Consider the following 17,497-nt stretch of genomic DNA (forward strand, 5'->3'; position numbering starts at 1 on the left):
AAAGGGATGAAACAAAAGACCTGGTGATATTGCCTACTGATTCATTTCTGGTAGGCCTACATCCTTCTGCCTGTAACTTGATAAATTTTCTGATTATGTTTATTGCAGAGGCCTGTCGATAGAATATTTATTATATTTTTTTTTATATTATGGTATAAATAAAAAAAAAACAATGTCTTAATATTCATATTGTATTGTTGCATGAATTTATATTTAACGAACAATAATCATTGTGTGTAATATGATGTGTAGAAATATATATAAAATGCCAACTTCAATATTGCAAGAATTGATAGCGTGATCATACCATGTGGCTGTTTAGTCGTGGATTTTTTATTTTTTTTATTTATGGAAAAAGGAGACAAATGTTCAGAGATGATAGGTAGGTGATTACGTGGTATGTAGTACGAAATTTCATTTGCAAAATACTCATGGATTGTATTGCGTATATATGCTTCATTACCTATTACAGATCGGGAATTGATAATGATCATTACGATTATTTTTCTTATGAATTAATATTGTTTTTAAAAGAAGAATAGACGGAGAATCTCACTCAGTTCCAAACACTTATTAAAGGTTAGAGGTGTCTGGCTTCAGTTCCAGTTTCATCAGAACAGATGCTCACCATAACGTCAGCCGGGCATGCCCAACCCCCCACTGTTGTGCCCAACCACAGCAGTGGCCTCCCAGTAAACAGCCCAAACTCACGATCCCGGGTGGGGATCGATCTGCTGCTCTACAAATGCTAAGCGAACACGTTACGACTATACTAGCCAGATGGCTCGTTCTCCACTTTACCTTTAATCCGCTCCCTTTCTATCATCTTCCTATTAATTATATTTTCATTAATTATCATTAATTATTGCAAAGGAAGGTTTTTATAAACAGTTGCACCTTGCAGCTGAGTGTTGTTGCGGCTCCAGAGTATTGACCCCTTGGTCCAAAATTCCATGAATCCCATTAAATCCAATTTTGCCAGGTTTTAAAGGCGAGCGATATTTTTTCTTCCATTTAAGGTTACAGTCTCTTGCGAAAAAGGAAATAAGGAGGATTAACTGTTACGAGAGTGAAGTGTCACGGTCATATTTCATATAACTAAAAATCTAATTTCGGAGCGGAAAAAATAGTGGGTAAACTATATGCAAATATTATCTGTCCTCTTATTTATATTGTATATATACTCAATGGCGAACCATCTCTTCTCTTATTAGAAATAAGAATTAGAAGTCTATCCCTTGTATAAAAAATATTGTAGTTTTTATGCTTTTAAATGGAGATATCTTTCATTTAATAAAGATCGTGAAGGTTTGAGCTGTATTCCCCATTGTTTCTCTGCTTTGAACTTGTGAAGATTGTGTGTCAAGACAATGCCATTTGAATGCAAAACGATAAACATATTGTTGAATTACAGGCGATCAATATTCATTACATATGATTTAATCTCGACACAAATAATCTGGAGTTTAAATGCAAACGAATAAATATTTGAACAAATATTTATTTAAAATTCTATAATTTCCATCCTGAAATCAAACTGTTTTTAGATAAAAGGAAGAGTGTATTAAATCAAGCATATCTTGAATTAGTCACTGAACATCTCACGGCAATCATCATCTGATCAATTACAGAAGAACTGATAAAAGCGCTCTTGGAAATATTTGAAATTATTTTATACTCGATATCTTATCTACTGAATACATTGTTTAAATGGAAATAGAGAGAAAAAAAAAACCTATTCTCTAAATTTTAAAAAGCACCTTATCCATTCTACCCATCGGCTGAATATCTTCACGTAATGAAAATATAAAACTTAAAAACAAAAAACACTGGAAACTTTCTAACCTGAAAATTCATTAATGAGGAAATCCCAGAGATATTCTGTCTCTTTATAGAGGAAAGAAGGACGCCATTCTTTCCCTTCTCTTCTCTCTTCGGCTAATTAAGAAATACTTTTATCGCTCATCCGATTTGCATCCTTTCATCCGCTTCTCCGATGCACATCAAAGGCAAGCCGCCGGAGTCAAATAGCTGAAGGCAGCTCGGTAAATACGCCCACATTCCACATTGATTCGAGGATGGTTATTATGTTATTTGGTAAAAATTAGAGAGAGAGAGAGAGAGAGAGAGAGAGAGAGAGAGAGAGAGAGAGAGAGAGAGAGAGAGAGAGAGAGTCTCAAGAATGTGTCTGGCTATATATAGTCAATAGATAAATGTATAAATATTTCTTTCTGGTCTCGCTCAGCTCTTCCCGTCCCACGGATAGGAGAAGGGGGAGTAGTGCTAACCGTAATGAGAGGGGGGGGGGGGGGGGGGGTTTGTGTGTGCATAGCTATTAAAATATTTAGCCGTTACTTTTGACGGGTTTTGGTTGAGGGTACACTCAGGAACACTATTCTATCTGTTTCCTTCTTTCCTTTCTTCACTGGGCTATTTTCCTTGTTGGGGGCCTTGGGCTTATAGCATCCTGCTTTTCCAACTAGGGTTGTAGCTTAGCTAGTAATAATAATAATGATAATCGAGGATGAAACCCTAAGCCGAAAACATCCATAGCAGTAGACATGTCTTACAGCTTCACATAAAACTCCTCCGCAGCTCGTCAAAACCTTCATACACCGAGCCACTGAACTTACCCTAAATGTAACCTATGGCTTCTTGTACTTTTCATATCTATTTATCTATGAATCCTTTTAAACCACACACCCCTTATATTATTAGAGGGTGGGGCTAGAAGGAGTTGACCTTTCATTTCCTTATTGACATTTTGTGGATGAGGTCAAGGGTAGTGACCCATTTCTCTGAACCAACTGATGCTAAGACCAATTTTAAGTAAGTAAATATGGATGAGTGTAGCTAGAGATCTAGCCATAGACCTTGCAAAGGCAAACCTGGTGCTTTACCAATAGATTATGCCATCTGTATATTTGTACAAACGGGATTATATATGAATGTTTACATTTACATACGTCTCGGATGCAAATGATAACAGGTTCCGTTATATGAAAACTCGAGATATTGTTTTTTCTATTTTTATTTATCAAGTTTAAAGACCTCTCCTATCCAGCCATTGTGGGGCGTTAGGAAGGAGAGCTTGGAGGATCTTAGGGTCATCCCATAAAGGAGTTCTGTGTTCTTTTGATGGCTCCCATACAACTCTTCCGAAGCGCCAAGGGATAATTACTAGGTCTTTATCTCTCTCTCTCTCGGCTTTTAGGAGTTGGGACTCGTTCTCACCCATTTCTTCCTTTCCTACGAAATATATCTTTAAGGCTCGGTAAAGGTTTTTGGTTCTGTTATATGTATTTTTTCCCGGCATTTTACTTCAAAGTACTGTTGATGGATATATTATCATTGTTTTGATCTTAGATAATATTTACGTAAGCTATTACCGGGAGATTAAACCCCAAAAGTAAAAAGAAATAGCGCTATGTAATCTTGTGTATTTTACATTTTCAGAGGATCTTTGTCTCTACTTAAAATGAGTAAAATAGGATTGTTGCAAGTTTAAATCCTTTTAAGTAGGAAATATGTTTCTAGAAAAGAATAAGATAATGAAGCTATTACGTAATGCAATTCTCGTGCTAGGAATAGAAGGTTTCTCAAGCTCTGTTCTGTATCAAATTTGTATTTAGATTTGGATTATTCTAATGGCCAACATTATTATCGAAATCTTTATTCCAAAGTACTCACAAGAATGAGGATTAAATTTAATTTTTATTCCATGGGTAAGATTGCATTATATGTTATTGATAAAATTGCATTTTATGTAATGGATAATATTACATTTTATGTTATTGATAAGATTACATTTTATGTTATGGATAAGATTACATTTTATGTTATGGATAAGATGCAACGTAAAGGAATTTATATCTAGAATGATTTCTTAAAGAATATAACTAGAAGTATCTGACTGAGGATTAGAAATCCTAAATAAAAGATTTGTATGAACAAATTATAAATGGACGAAAAGGAATTAACTATAAAGATAATTCGAATCAAATAAGATAAAGAAAATGCTTGATTTAAAACAGTCGTTCAACCAAAATGCTACGATGAACATTTCAACCTTAAAGGAGAAAATACCAAGTGAATGACGTAAGTAAAGTTAGGCGCGAAAACAGGGGAAGAATAAAAAGGAAAAAACGAAATAGCCAAATTCTCGCTGTGAATGTGCTTGAAAGCAGCGAATCGCAAGCAAGTAATGAAGGTAGATAATAATACAGCCACAGGAAATTGGTGGTATGATAGACTTAGCTAACAAACTTTTTCTTCTTCTTCTTCTTCTTCTTCTTCTTCTTCGAGAGAGAGAGAGAGAGAGAGAGAGAGAGAGAGAGAGAGAGAGAGAGAGAGAGAGAGAGAGAGAGAGAGAGAGAGGCTAGAATATAACAAACATTTATAAAAAAAATCTATACTTTTTCATGGCATTCACATGTATCATCTAGAAGTTATAGCTGATGGAATAATATTACACATTTTATGATTTCCATAACGAAATTTCTTAACCAAATCAGAATAAATCTTTGCGATAGCATCTCAACCAACTCTTTAATGTACCCCTGCATCTCAGATTCACATTTGCATGTTTTTAGATATGGAGGAACCTCGCTTTTACTTGGACTTTAATAAGAAGTTGCAAAGTTGCAAGACCGTTTCGCCTTGCAGGAAATTAGGCAATAAACCATATGCTTTATGGCGACGGTAGAGATACAGTATCTCTGCTCGCGTCGTAGCGCGAGACTTTATGTCTTAGCTGTTTCAAGTCGTAAGATTTGTGTTTAGATATATATAACGTTTATTGTAACTGGTGATAGATATTCCTGTTTTTTATTGTATTTATTATACATTTTTAAGACAAAACCCAACTTGAATGAGGGCTTACCTGTTCAGCTGTTGGTGACCCATTGATCCGTCTGGTCTGTGGGTTGCTTCTCTGGATGGGTGATCATCGTCTCCTGCGGGTGAATAGGTATATAAGTTACTGAGTCTTTTATATAGTTATATAGTTATATGTGTAATAAGTCTTTTATATGGTTTTATGTTCCTTGAATGTTTTGATTTTAGAGCTAGTTGGGCAGTTCTTGGAAGTACATCTTCCTAACTCTGTACTTCGGATGACTTTTATTAATTTTATTAATTGTACATAACGATAATTGCAGATAGGATGAAGATGACATAAGTTATGTCGAAAGCTACCAAATAAAGGAGATGATAGCAGCATTGACTCTTTCATTTTTACTTAAATTGCGATTCCTGAGAGGATCCCAACTATCAATTATTAAATTACATTTTAAAACCTCCTGCTGTTTAATCAATGCGGAGCCATAAGGTGATAAAGATAAAATCTACATTTAAGTAAAATCTGACGAAACGGATCAATACGGCAGACAGTTGAGTTTTTGTTTGAAGCATTTGCAATAAATTCCTAGAAGGTTTCTAAATTTATTTGCTATCATTCATATCTTATCACACCATTCGTGTATCTAATGGATGGCTCTGTCATTGGCCTCCTGTAGACCTACATCAGAACATGCAGGTCCCAGTGGGCAGCAGAGGAGGCTGTGGTCCATGGTCTAGGTCTAGGGCGATTCACCAGAGGGGCAATATAGATATGAAGCTGGAAATTAGCAGTCCACAATATCTTCCTTATTGAATCTGCTTATTTTTAAAATATTTCAATATTAACTAAACAAAAATTGCCTCTTTACAGTGTATTCCTTGTGTAAAATTGGCACATTACAGTGTACTCCTTACCATGTTTAGAATTGCCATTTTACAATGTATTCCTTATGTTAAAATTGACACTTTACAGTGTATCCCTTATGTTTAAAGTTGACACTGTACAGTGTATTCCTTAAGTTTAAAATTAACCCTTTACCGTGTATTCCTTATCATGTTTAAAATTGACACTTTACAATGTACTCCTTATGTTTAAAGTTGACACCACAGTGTATTCCTTATGTTTAAAATTACCACTTTACCGTGTATTCCTTATCATGTTTAAAATTGACACTTTACAGTGTATTTCCTATCATGTTTTAAATTTGACACTTTTCAGAACACTGCCCGTGTCCCGTTACTCATGAAGGAGTTGAGGCCGGATTATCAACACCATCCCCAACACTGGAAACCAGCGGACGAAGGCCTGGAAAGCCAAACTTGAGACTGGATATAACAACACTGTCTTCAAGGGATCTTCATGAGCTTGTCAGGGCATTTAGACGTCTGTTTAATGGTAAATATTTATGTTTGTTTATTATAATAATTAATATGCTTCATTTCATCCATCTTGTTGCCCAACCACTTTCAAGGCTAACCTCAGAGTGCAACAACTGAGATTTCCCAATTGCTCATACTGCTCATGCTGTTCGAAACCCTCTATCTCACTTTCTAAGCGATTCTAAACCATTCTAAAACACCGATTCATCATCTAAATTTATAAATATATCTTGTAAGGCGTCGTTATTACTATTAATTGTTCACTTTTACTCTACTACGTTGACATCAGTGAATCTATGCGAACAATTAATCTTTGTAACATCTATATTATAAATATGTTTACCTGCTAGACATAAAAATATGGGTCTGTAAACTGTTTGTACACTCTAGTTATACCTAAATACTGCTATCCCCTACATTCTGTGTGTCTCTCTTTATCCTCTTTTGCCCCCAGTTTGGTATCAATCATATGCCTTGCGCCTCTATATTTTGTGTAGTTTTACCATATTTATTTTGATTTTGCATTTTTACTGGCTACTACTAACGTTTAGAATTTTACACTTGCAAATATTCTATTTCTGGTTTGTCCTTTACACTGACTAAAAATCTTTCTCCGGTTTCTGTATTATTTCTTCACTATCACTAATCTACTAACCCTTTGAAATTCATTATATCTAAGAAATTTTTAAAATCAAATATTCCAGAGACCAATTTTTATAGTATAGTTGGCATAAGAATTTTAATCCTTTCCTTTCCTATGCAGTTGTATCATATATTATTTATCCACTCTCATCGTCATTAAAGAAGAGCCTGAGAGATGGGGTGGGGGAGGGGGCCGCCATCCCTCAACCCTTTTTCCTCATCTCTCTCCCCAGGGCCTGATGCTACAACTCCCTCTCTTCCTCACTTTCCCCCTTCCAGAAAATACAAATGTTTGAAAACAGGAGCAGCATATAAAATAAAACCACTATGATATGTAAATACAGATTTATAAATTCAACCCTCCAATAGTCACTGGTTGTGTAGAGAAAGTTGAGATAGCCTTTTATTGCTCTCTGCTTCGTTAGTGGTGAGAATTTTTTTTCTTCCTCTTCTCTTTTAGGTTATGACTATTTTTTGTCGTTTTTTTATACATTTTTCTTTTTGGGGTTTTGTGCGTTCACTCCCTTACAGCACCGGGTGGGTTATTTCTAAAGTTAATTTTTTTCAGCTTTCAGTGTGATTTAAGGTTTAATTGAAGAGTTTGTTTTTATTCATTTTGATATTTTTCTTTTTTCTTTTATATTATGTATCGTTGTTTTTCACTCAATGAAAGCTTTATCGAATTAATCATGTATGTAATGTTAATTCTCCTGCCCACATGTGCTCTCTCTCTCTCTCTCTCTCTCTCTCTCTCTCTCTCTCTCTCTCTCTCTCTCTCTCTCTCTCTCAAACGGAAACGAAAAAAATAGTGGTAAATGCAAGTAAAAATAGAATTTTCCCAGAACTCGCACGATTGCAAAGAACCCTTTTGTGAAACAAAAATTCAGAATAAAACACCATTTGAAAAACGTCCATATTTATAACATGAATACAAATATAGTTCAATGCCCAAACACGTCCTGTAAACCTGTGAATATATCCTCTCTTCCTCTTTGATATACTCATGCATTTGGTAAAGCTGCGAATACGTGTTGTTATGGCCAGCACTGACCTTCCAGTTTTGCCCGAGGTGGGGCGCTAATAAACACTTCACAATATCAAGTTGCTTTTCAGGTTGCGGCTTAGGTAACGTCGAACTGGTTAAGGGCGCTTGACTATTGTTACTTCAAGTCTGATTTCTTCTTCTTCTTCTTCTTCTTCTTCGTCTTCGTCTTCTCCTCCGTCTTCTTCTTCTTCTTCCCGTCAATAGCAATACCTGCATAATATTATTATAAATTGCTAAGCTACAACCCTAGTTGGAAAAGCAGAATGGTATAAGCCCAGGGGCTCCAACAGGGAAAATAGCCCAGTGAGGAAAGGAAAGAAGGAAAAATAAAATATTTTAAGAAGAGTGGCATTAAAATAAATATCGCCAATATCAACTATAAACAATTTAACAAAACATGAGGAAGAGAAATGAGATAAAATACTGTGCCCGAGTGTACCATCAAGCAAGAGAACTCTAACCCAAGACAGTGGAAGATCATGGTTATAGCACTACCCAAGACTAGAGAACAATGGTTTGATTTGGAGTGTCCTTCTCCTTTTGTTGACGAAAGGATCTGTGTTCGTGGTTGCAAGAGAACTATACTGTTATGTATGATGTATGCTGTGATTTGTGTGTTCTACAATTCCTAATTAGTACAACAAACTTTAATCATTCTTATTTTTCTCATCCAAGTTTGTTTTCATCTCTTCGTATAACTCTCCCGTTGTGTAAAGGTTAAAGTTAATCATTTCGGTACACATTTTGTGCCATTATAATTATTCAGATGAGATAATTAACAGATCGTTGAACAATGCAAACAACAAGGTCGTTGACCTCATTACTGCTATTATCCAAATAGCGCATTGCGTAACAATGCGCTGCAATTCGTCCTGAAATTTTGCTGAATATATTGGCTTATTATTCGACTTAAAGAACAAAATAAATAGGACCATTAGAAAGCATGATTCGTGACATTTCATTGATTCACGTCAGATCAGTGTGTCAATCAATCAATCAGTATTTTGGATATGAGATCTTGTTATTGAAATGGTAGATTTATTTTTATTCTTTTTTTTTTAATTGAATCCTACCAAAGGATACCTAGAATATTTCCAGCTGATATCGGCTTTAAGTTGGGTCGGGATCTTGTGGATGTAATCCTGGAATTACAAGCAAAGTATGAGGAAAGGTCAAAAGACAAGCAGAGAAAAGGTAATAAGAGCACATCTTGAATGCAGACTTGCTTTTATTATAAGTAAATATAAAATGTTTTTACCTTACGCTGAATTGTATTTTAATGAACTTGAAAGTTACAAAGCGAAAGACCTGGCTATTTGAATTGTATTATTTAATGAAGCAATTGGCATAAATGTGTTTATTTTCTGGATGAAGTAATGCCTTGAGAAAAAGATTATTAAAGGGATACTTATTATGTTAATACTACCTGTTCATTTTCACCTTTTAATACGTAATGAAAAAAAAAAACTGCAAAACAATGAGTAAATAATTGCTTTTAGCATATGGATTCAGACGTTTAACAGCAAACACTTTTTGCCTGATGGAGTAATTTTATCACTTTCACGAAAAGTGGAAAAGGGTTTCTTCTAACTAACTTAAAAATGATAACAAGCAAATTTGGAGCTAAATATGAAAAAAGGATTGCACCCTTTAAGCATCAATGACAGTTAAAAAGATAATAGATTATTTGTCAGTTTCCAAAAAGCTATGTTAGTCATTTTAACCTTAGGGAAACTTTAAACATGCGTATTAGGTTTCTCATGGCTGTGTAAACGTTTTAAATAAAAACCCCAGTTCTATTTAAACCCATGATGTATTCACGTAAAATCTCGATATATGTTCAGCTGGAAATATTTATATCACGACCACATGTACTTAACACGGTTGGTTGGAGGGTTGAAATCCTCTCGTATTCGATGCATTTGCATCACTGGAGCGTAACTGCCTCTACAGTAGTCCCCGTCCGATTCCCCTACCACTCTAGTCACTCAGTGAATGACACACACACATCTACAGAATTTATACCATAATGAATGATGCAGAACTAACTGCATGTGTGGACGACAAATGGCTTTGACTTATTATTATTATTATTATTATTATTATTCTTAGGTAGTAGGTTGGCCAAGGCACCAGCCACCCGTTGAGATACTACCGTTAGAGAGCTTGGGGTCTTTTGACTGGCCAGACAGTACTACATTGGATCCTTCTCCCTGGTTACGGTTCATTTTTCCTTTGCCTACACACACACTGAATAGTCTGGCCTATTCTTTACATATTCTCCTCTGTCCTGTATTATTAATATGTTTACCTGCTAGACATAAAAATATGGGTCTGTAAACTTTTTGTACACTAGTTATACCTAAACACTACCATTCCATACATTCTGTATGTCTCTCTATACCCTCTTTTGTGCCCAGTTTGGTATCAAACATATGCTTTGTGCCTCTTTATTTTGTGTAGTTTTACCCTATTTATTTTGATTTTGGCATTTTTATTGGCTACTACTAACGTTTAGAATTTTACACTTGCAAATATTCTATTTCTGGTTTGTCCTTTACACTGACTAAACATTTTTCTCCGATTTCTGCAACATTTCTTCACTATCACCAGTCTACTAACTGAAATTCATTATATCTAAGAAATTTTTTAAATCAAATATTCCAGAGACCAATTTTCATAGTATAGTTGGTATAAGAATTTTAATCCTTTCCTTTCCTATGCAGTTGTATCATATATTATTTATCCACCTCATCGTCATTAAAGAAAAGCCTACGAGATGGGGTGGGGGAAAGGGGCGCCACCCCCAACCCTTTTTCCTCTTCTCTCTCCCCAGGGCCTGATGCTACAACTCCCTCTCTTCCTCGCTTTCCCCCTTCCAGAAAATACAAATGTTTGAAAACAGGAGCAGCATATAAAATAAAACCACTATGATATGTAAATACAGATTTATAAATTCAACGCTCCAATAGTCATTGGTTGTGTAGAGAAAGTTGAGATAGCCTTTTATTGCTCTCTGCTTCGTTAGTGGTGAGAATTTTTTTTCTTCCTCTTCTCTTTTAGGTTATGACTATTTTTTGTCGTTTTTTATACATTTTTCTTTTTGGGGTTTTGTGCGTTCACTCCCTTACAGCACCGGGTGGGTTATTTCTAAAGTTAATTTTTTTCAGCTTTCAGTGTGATATAAGGTTTAATTGAAAGTTTTTTTTTTTTATTCATTTTGATATTTATTCTTTTTTTCTTTTATATTATGTAGTGTTGTTTTTCACTCAATGAAAGCTTTATCGAATTAATCATGCATGTAATGTTAATTCTCCTGCCCACATGTTCTCTCTCTCTCTCTCTCTCTCTCTCTCTCTCTCTCTCTCTCTCTCTCTCAAACGGAAACGAAAAAAATAGTGGTAAATGCAAGTAAAAATAGAATTTTCCCAGAACTCGCACGATTGCAAAGAACCCTTTTGTGAAACAAAAATTCAGAATAAAACACCATTTGAAAAACGTCCATATTTATAACATGAATACAAATATAGTTCAATGCCCAAACACGTCCTGTAAACCTGTGAATATATCCTCTCTTCCTCTTTGATATACTCATGCATTTGGTAAAGCTGCGAATACGTGTTGTTATGGCCAGCACTGACCTTCCAGTTTTGCCCGAGGTGGGGCGCTAATAAACACTTCACAATATCAAGTTGCTTTTCAGGTTGCGGCTTAGGTAACGTCGAACTGGTTAAGGGCGCTTGACTATTGTTGCTTCAAGTCTGATTTTTTGTTTCTTCTTCTTCTTCTTCTTCTTCTTCTTCTCCTCCTCCTTCTTCTTCCCGTCAATAGCAATACCTGCATATAATAATAATAACTATAAGAATAGGGAAGTGGGAAAGATGGGGAAAGGAAGAGTACCCCTGGATACAATCCAGTTTACAGCACAAAGGCAGGTACTCGGTATGGGAAAGATTAAGGAAATAGGGAGAAAAAGAAGTACAGGAGAAGAATAGAAGAGAGGGGCAGACCCTCTTGCGATATTAGGGTATTGGTATTATTATTTGTGTCTACCTGCATAATGTTATTATAAATTCCTAAGCTACAACCCTATTTGGAAAAGCAGAATGCTATAAGCCCAGGGGCTCTAACAGGAAAAAATAGCCCAGTGAGGAAAGGAAACAAGGAAAAATGAAATATATTAAGAACAGTAACATTAAAATAAATATCTCCTATATCAACTATAAACACTTTAAAAAAACACGAGGAAGGAAATGAGATAAAATTCTGTGCCCGAGTATACCCTCAGGCAAGAGAACTCTAACCCAAGATAGTGGAACACCATAATACAAAGGCTATGGCACTACCTAAGACTAGAGAACAATGGTTTGATTTTGGAGTGTCCTTTTGTTGACGAAAGTATTTGTGTTCGTGATTGCATGAGAACTATACCGTTAAGTATGATGTACAGCGGGATTTTTGTGTGTTCTACAATTTCTAATTAGTACAAAAACTTTAATCATTCTTATTTTTCTCATCCAAGTTTGTTTTCATATCTTTGTATAACGCTCCCGTTGTGTAAAGGTTAAAGTTAATCATTTCGATACACATTTTGTGCCATTATAATTATTCAGATGAGATAATTAACAGATCGTTGAACAATGCAAACAACAAGGTCGTTGACCTCATTACTGCTATTATCCAAATAGCGCATTGCGTAACAATGCGCTGCAATTCGTCCTGAAATTTTGCTGAATATTTTGGCTTATTATTCGACTGAGAGAACAAAATAAATAGGACCATTAGAAAGTATGATTCGTGACATTTCATCGATTCACGCCAGATCAGTGTGTCAATCAATCAATCAGTATTTTGGAGATGAGATACTTGTTATTGAAACGATAAATCTATTTTCTATTTTTCTTTTAATTGAATCCTACCAAAGGATACCTAGAATATTTCCAGCTGATATCGGCTTTAAGTTGGGTCGGGATCTTGTGGATGTGATCCGGGGATTACAAGCAAAGTATGAGGAAAGGTCAAAAGACAAGCGGTGAAAAGGTAATAAGAGCACATCTTGAATGCAGACTTGCTTTTATTATAAGTAAAGATTAAATGTTTTTACCTTACGCTGAATTGTATTTTAATGAACTTGAAAGTTACAAAGCGAAAGACCTGGCTATTTGAATTGTATTATTTAATGAAGCCATTAACATAAATGTGTTTATTTTCTGGATGAAGTAATGCCTTGAGAAAAAGATTATTAAAGTGATACTTATTATGTTAATACTACCTGTTCATTTTCACCTTTTAATACGTAATGAAAAAAAAAAAAACTGCAAAACAATGAGTAAATAATTACTTTTAGCATATGGATTCAGACGTTTAACAGCAAACACTTTTTGCTTGATGGAGTAATTTTATCACTTTCATGAAAAGTGGAAAATGGTTTCTTCTAACTAAATTAGAAATGATAACAAACAACTTGGTAGCTAAATATAAAAAAAGAACTGCACCCTTTAAGCATCAATGACAGGTAAAAAGATAATATATTATTTGTCAGTTTCCAAAAAGCTATGTTAGTCAGTTTAACTTTAGGGAAACTTAAAACATGCGTATTAGGTTTCTCATGGCTGTGTAAACGTTTTAAATAAAAACCCCAGTTCTATTTAAACCCATGATATATTCACGTAAAATCTCGATATATGTTCAGCTGGAAATATTTATATCACGACCACATGTACTTAACACGGTTGGTTGGAGGGTTGAAATCCTCTCGTATTCGATGCATTTGCATCACTGGAGCGTAACTGCCTCTACAGTAGTCCCCGTCCGATTCCCCTACCACTCTAGTCACTCAGTGAATGACACACACACATCTACAGAATTTATACCATAATGAATGATGCAGAACTAACTGCATGTGTGGACGACAAATGGCTTTGACTTATTATTATTATTATTATTATTATTATTATTATTATTATTATTACAACTACTACTTGCTAAGCTACAACCCTTGTTGGAAAAGCAACATTCTCTAAGCAGCAGGGGCTTCTACAGGGAAAATAGCCCAGTGAGGGTGGAAATAGAGTACTAGAGAAGTAATTAACAATTAAAATAAATTATTTTCAGAACAGTAACAACATTATAGTAAATCTTTCATATATAAACTTTTAACACTTCAAAAAGCAAGGGGAAGAGAAATAACATAGAATAGTATACCCAAGTGTACCCTCAACCAAGAGAACTCTACCCCAAGACGGTGGAAGACCACGGTTCAGAGGCTATGGCACTACCCAAGACTAGAGAAAATTGGTTTGATTTTGGAGTGTCCTCCAAGAAGACTGCTTGCCATACCTGAAAAGTCTCTTCTACCCTTACCAAGAGGAAAGTAGCCACTGACCAATTTACATTTTCTTTTACTAAGCTATACTGATTTTAACATAATTTCTTAAATTATGTTAAATAGTTTTCTTTGTCATTTTCATCATCATCTCCTTCTTTTTCTTCTTCTTGTTCTTGTTCTTCTTCTTCTTCTTCTTCTTCTTCTTCTTCTTCTTCTTCTTCTTCTTCTTCTTATTATTATTATTATTATTATTATTAAAATCACTGAAAGCTACACATAAACCCTTAGAAAACAAATATAAAAAAAAAATCTGAAATCTAAACCCTTCTTGCTGTAAAATAACGAAAATATTTTTCGTACACGAACACTGGATTCATTACACACCACTTTCGCAATCCTTTTAATTGCTGCCTCACCTTTCATATGCTGCAAATCCCTCATTTGGTAAAGCTGCGAATACGCGTTGTTATGGCCAGCGCTGACCTTCCAGTTTTGCCCGAGGTGGGGCGCTAATAAACACTTCACAATATCAAGTTGCTTTTCAGGATGAGGCTTGGGTAACGTCGAACTGGTTAAGGGCGCTCAGCTATTGTGGCTTTAAATCTGATTTTTTTTTTTTTTTTTTTTTTTTTTTGGTATTTGTTCTTGTTATAGTTTTTTATTTTCTTCTAGATTTTGTCTTATCATCATCTTTATCAATATCACACTATAGCGTGTGGTAATATATCTCAACTTCACATTCAATGATTTGTAATGCTTGCTTACCAGAATGCATGAAATATCACATTAGGTTGAGCTCAAGATATATAGGAGAAAGACAGAGATGATGAGAACGGAATATGCAGTGGAAGATGAAATATTTTTGGAAGGAGAAGGGATTAATGAGGTAGAATCATTTAAGTATTTAGTAACTATAATCTCTAATACAGAGTCTTTAGAAATGAAGTTTAATGAAAGATTGAAAAAGCAAAAGTAAAATTTGGGAATCAAATCGCCTGAAATTACATATAAAAGTCAGGCTATATATAATTTTAATGAGGTCAGTGTTACTGTATGGACATAAGTCGTGGTATGACAATAAACCAATATCCAACAGATTTTGTAAATTTAAGAAAAAAAGCCTTTAGAAGAATATTTTGAGTTAAATGGCAGGACAGGATTAGAAATGAAACTATAAGTGACATTACTCAGGGCCATAAGTGGATGAGATCATGGTGAGGGGTAGATGGTATTGGTTTGTGCATGTTCTTCGCACTCCCTAAGAGAGATTAGTTTACCAAACTTTTAATTGGGCTCCACAAGGCACTAGAAGAGTTGGAAGACCTAGGCCAATATGGCTCAGGACTATGAAGCGCGAAGTAGGAGATGATGAATGGAAGAGTATTGATTTAAAAGCACAAGATAGAGACGAATGGCGAAATTTAATCGATGCCTTTTGCGTCAATAGGCGTAGGAGATGATGATGATGAATAATTTCTCATGGAGTTCCATATGGTTTTTTTTTTTTTTTTTTTTTTTTTTTTTTTTTTTTACAAACCAATAAAAAGAAACAAGCAAATCAGACTCGTCTCGATTTCCGAAGTAGCCTAATAGCCACTGGCAGCTCTTGAGTAGAAATTATCATATGAATAATTGATATACCAAGAAATTGCATTGCCCTTTACCCCCAGCGTAGACCGTTCATTACCCCGGTGTTATTTTTGTATTCCAGATGGCAGAATGCACGAAATCACGCGGACTTACGCCCACTTCATCGTGTCAGCCCATCGACCGCGGGCGTGGCTAGGAGTGAACAGGGCCCTGCTGAAGTGGATGGAGGTGGAATTGCAGGGAGTGGGAGGCTGTCATATCACGTTGCCCATCTGGGATTTCACTTCGCACGCAAAAAACCTCTCAGGTAGAGAGAGAGAGAGAGAGAGAGAGAGAGAGAGAGAGAGAGAGAGAATATCCCATGTCTAGATATTTAAGGAGGATGAGAAAGGATAAGTATCTTATGTCGAATCTCATAAAAAGAGCGAAAGAAAGAGAGAAAAAAACAGAGATAATATGATTGTATATATTGTATATACGTATATGTGTTCTTAAACACACGTACATGCAATATATATATATATATATATATATGTATATATATATATATATATATATCATACTTTATGTGTGTATAGATGTGTACATATATACATATATATATATATATATATGCGTGTGTGTATATCTATATATAGATATATATATATATGTGTGTGTGTGTGTCTGTATATATATGTATGTATATATACGAGAATATATACATATATATATATATATATATATATGTATATACTTATATGTATGTATATATATAAATATATATATATGTATATATATGTATATATATATGTATATATATATATATATATATATATATATAAGCAATGCGAAGACACTGTCATCCTTCGTCCAAGGCAGCAACTTCAATTTCGTAACGTGTCTCGCGTGATCATTTATTTCTGTGATCTTTAAGTTTCTTTTTCAAGTCTGCCATGTCGGAAATCTTACAATTTCCGAAATCCTTTACAATACCAATTTTTCAACTATTATATTTATCTCGAACATTTGTTGCAGATTTGATATCGATGTTCGAAAGTCGATTATTTTTCTTAAATTGTTTTTTTTTTTCAATTTTTACAATGTATATCCGTTAGCAATAAGATATATATATATATATATATATATAAGTGTGTGTGTGTTTGTGTGTGGTTAAAATATCTTGGATGAAAAATCACTATTTATGATCGAGGTAAAATAGACTTCTGAAGAAAATCATAAATTGCACTTTTCGGGGTTTTAACACAAACTCACACAAATATGTTCAGGTTGTAACAGTTGTTGCTATCAATTTGCAATATTTTGCAGTATTTGTATTGTATTCGTATTCAGAGAGAGAGAGAGAGAGAGAGAGAGAGAGAGAGAGAGAGAGAGAGAAAGCACCAAGGCTCCGTTTCCTTATCTCGTGAGTGTCATCTTTTGGACAGGTAGCGAAGTGTGGCGTAAAATCCCCGGAGACTTTACTGGATCATCGTCCTCGGACAGACACCTGCCACAGACGTTCATTTCCTACAATGTCAACTTGAACTATTCAGTAAGTGATTCTTAAGCTTTTGCTTTTTATCATTATTGTTATCTTATTTCATTGCATTGTAAAATATCATGAAATTTAAAGATAGGGAAGATCTTATTTGAATACACTGCAATGATTTTTACATTACCATTCTTTATAT

The 17,497-nt window shown here is 34.7% G+C and overlaps 1 protein-coding gene across 1 annotated transcript in view; it reads left to right on the forward strand.

Annotated features, from left to right (window-relative positions):
- LOC137646698 (uncharacterized) overlaps window positions 1–17,497 on the forward strand; it is a 38,342-nt gene that overhangs the window by 17,376 nt on the left and 3,469 nt on the right. Inside the window, exons 6-8 of the mRNA XM_068379806.1 lie at window positions 6,059–6,235; window positions 15,946–16,131; window positions 17,252–17,358. Coding sequence (XP_068235907.1) covers window positions 6,059–6,235; window positions 15,946–16,131; window positions 17,252–17,358 — 470 coding nt within the window. The remainder of the gene's footprint in view (window positions 1–6,058; window positions 6,236–15,945; window positions 16,132–17,251; window positions 17,359–17,497) is intronic.

This window comes from Palaemon carinicauda, chromosome 9 (genome assembly GCF_036898095.1).
Source record: "Palaemon carinicauda isolate YSFRI2023 chromosome 9, ASM3689809v2, whole genome shotgun sequence".
Classification (NCBI taxonomy): Eukaryota; Metazoa; Arthropoda; class Malacostraca; order Decapoda; family Palaemonidae; genus Palaemon; species Palaemon carinicauda.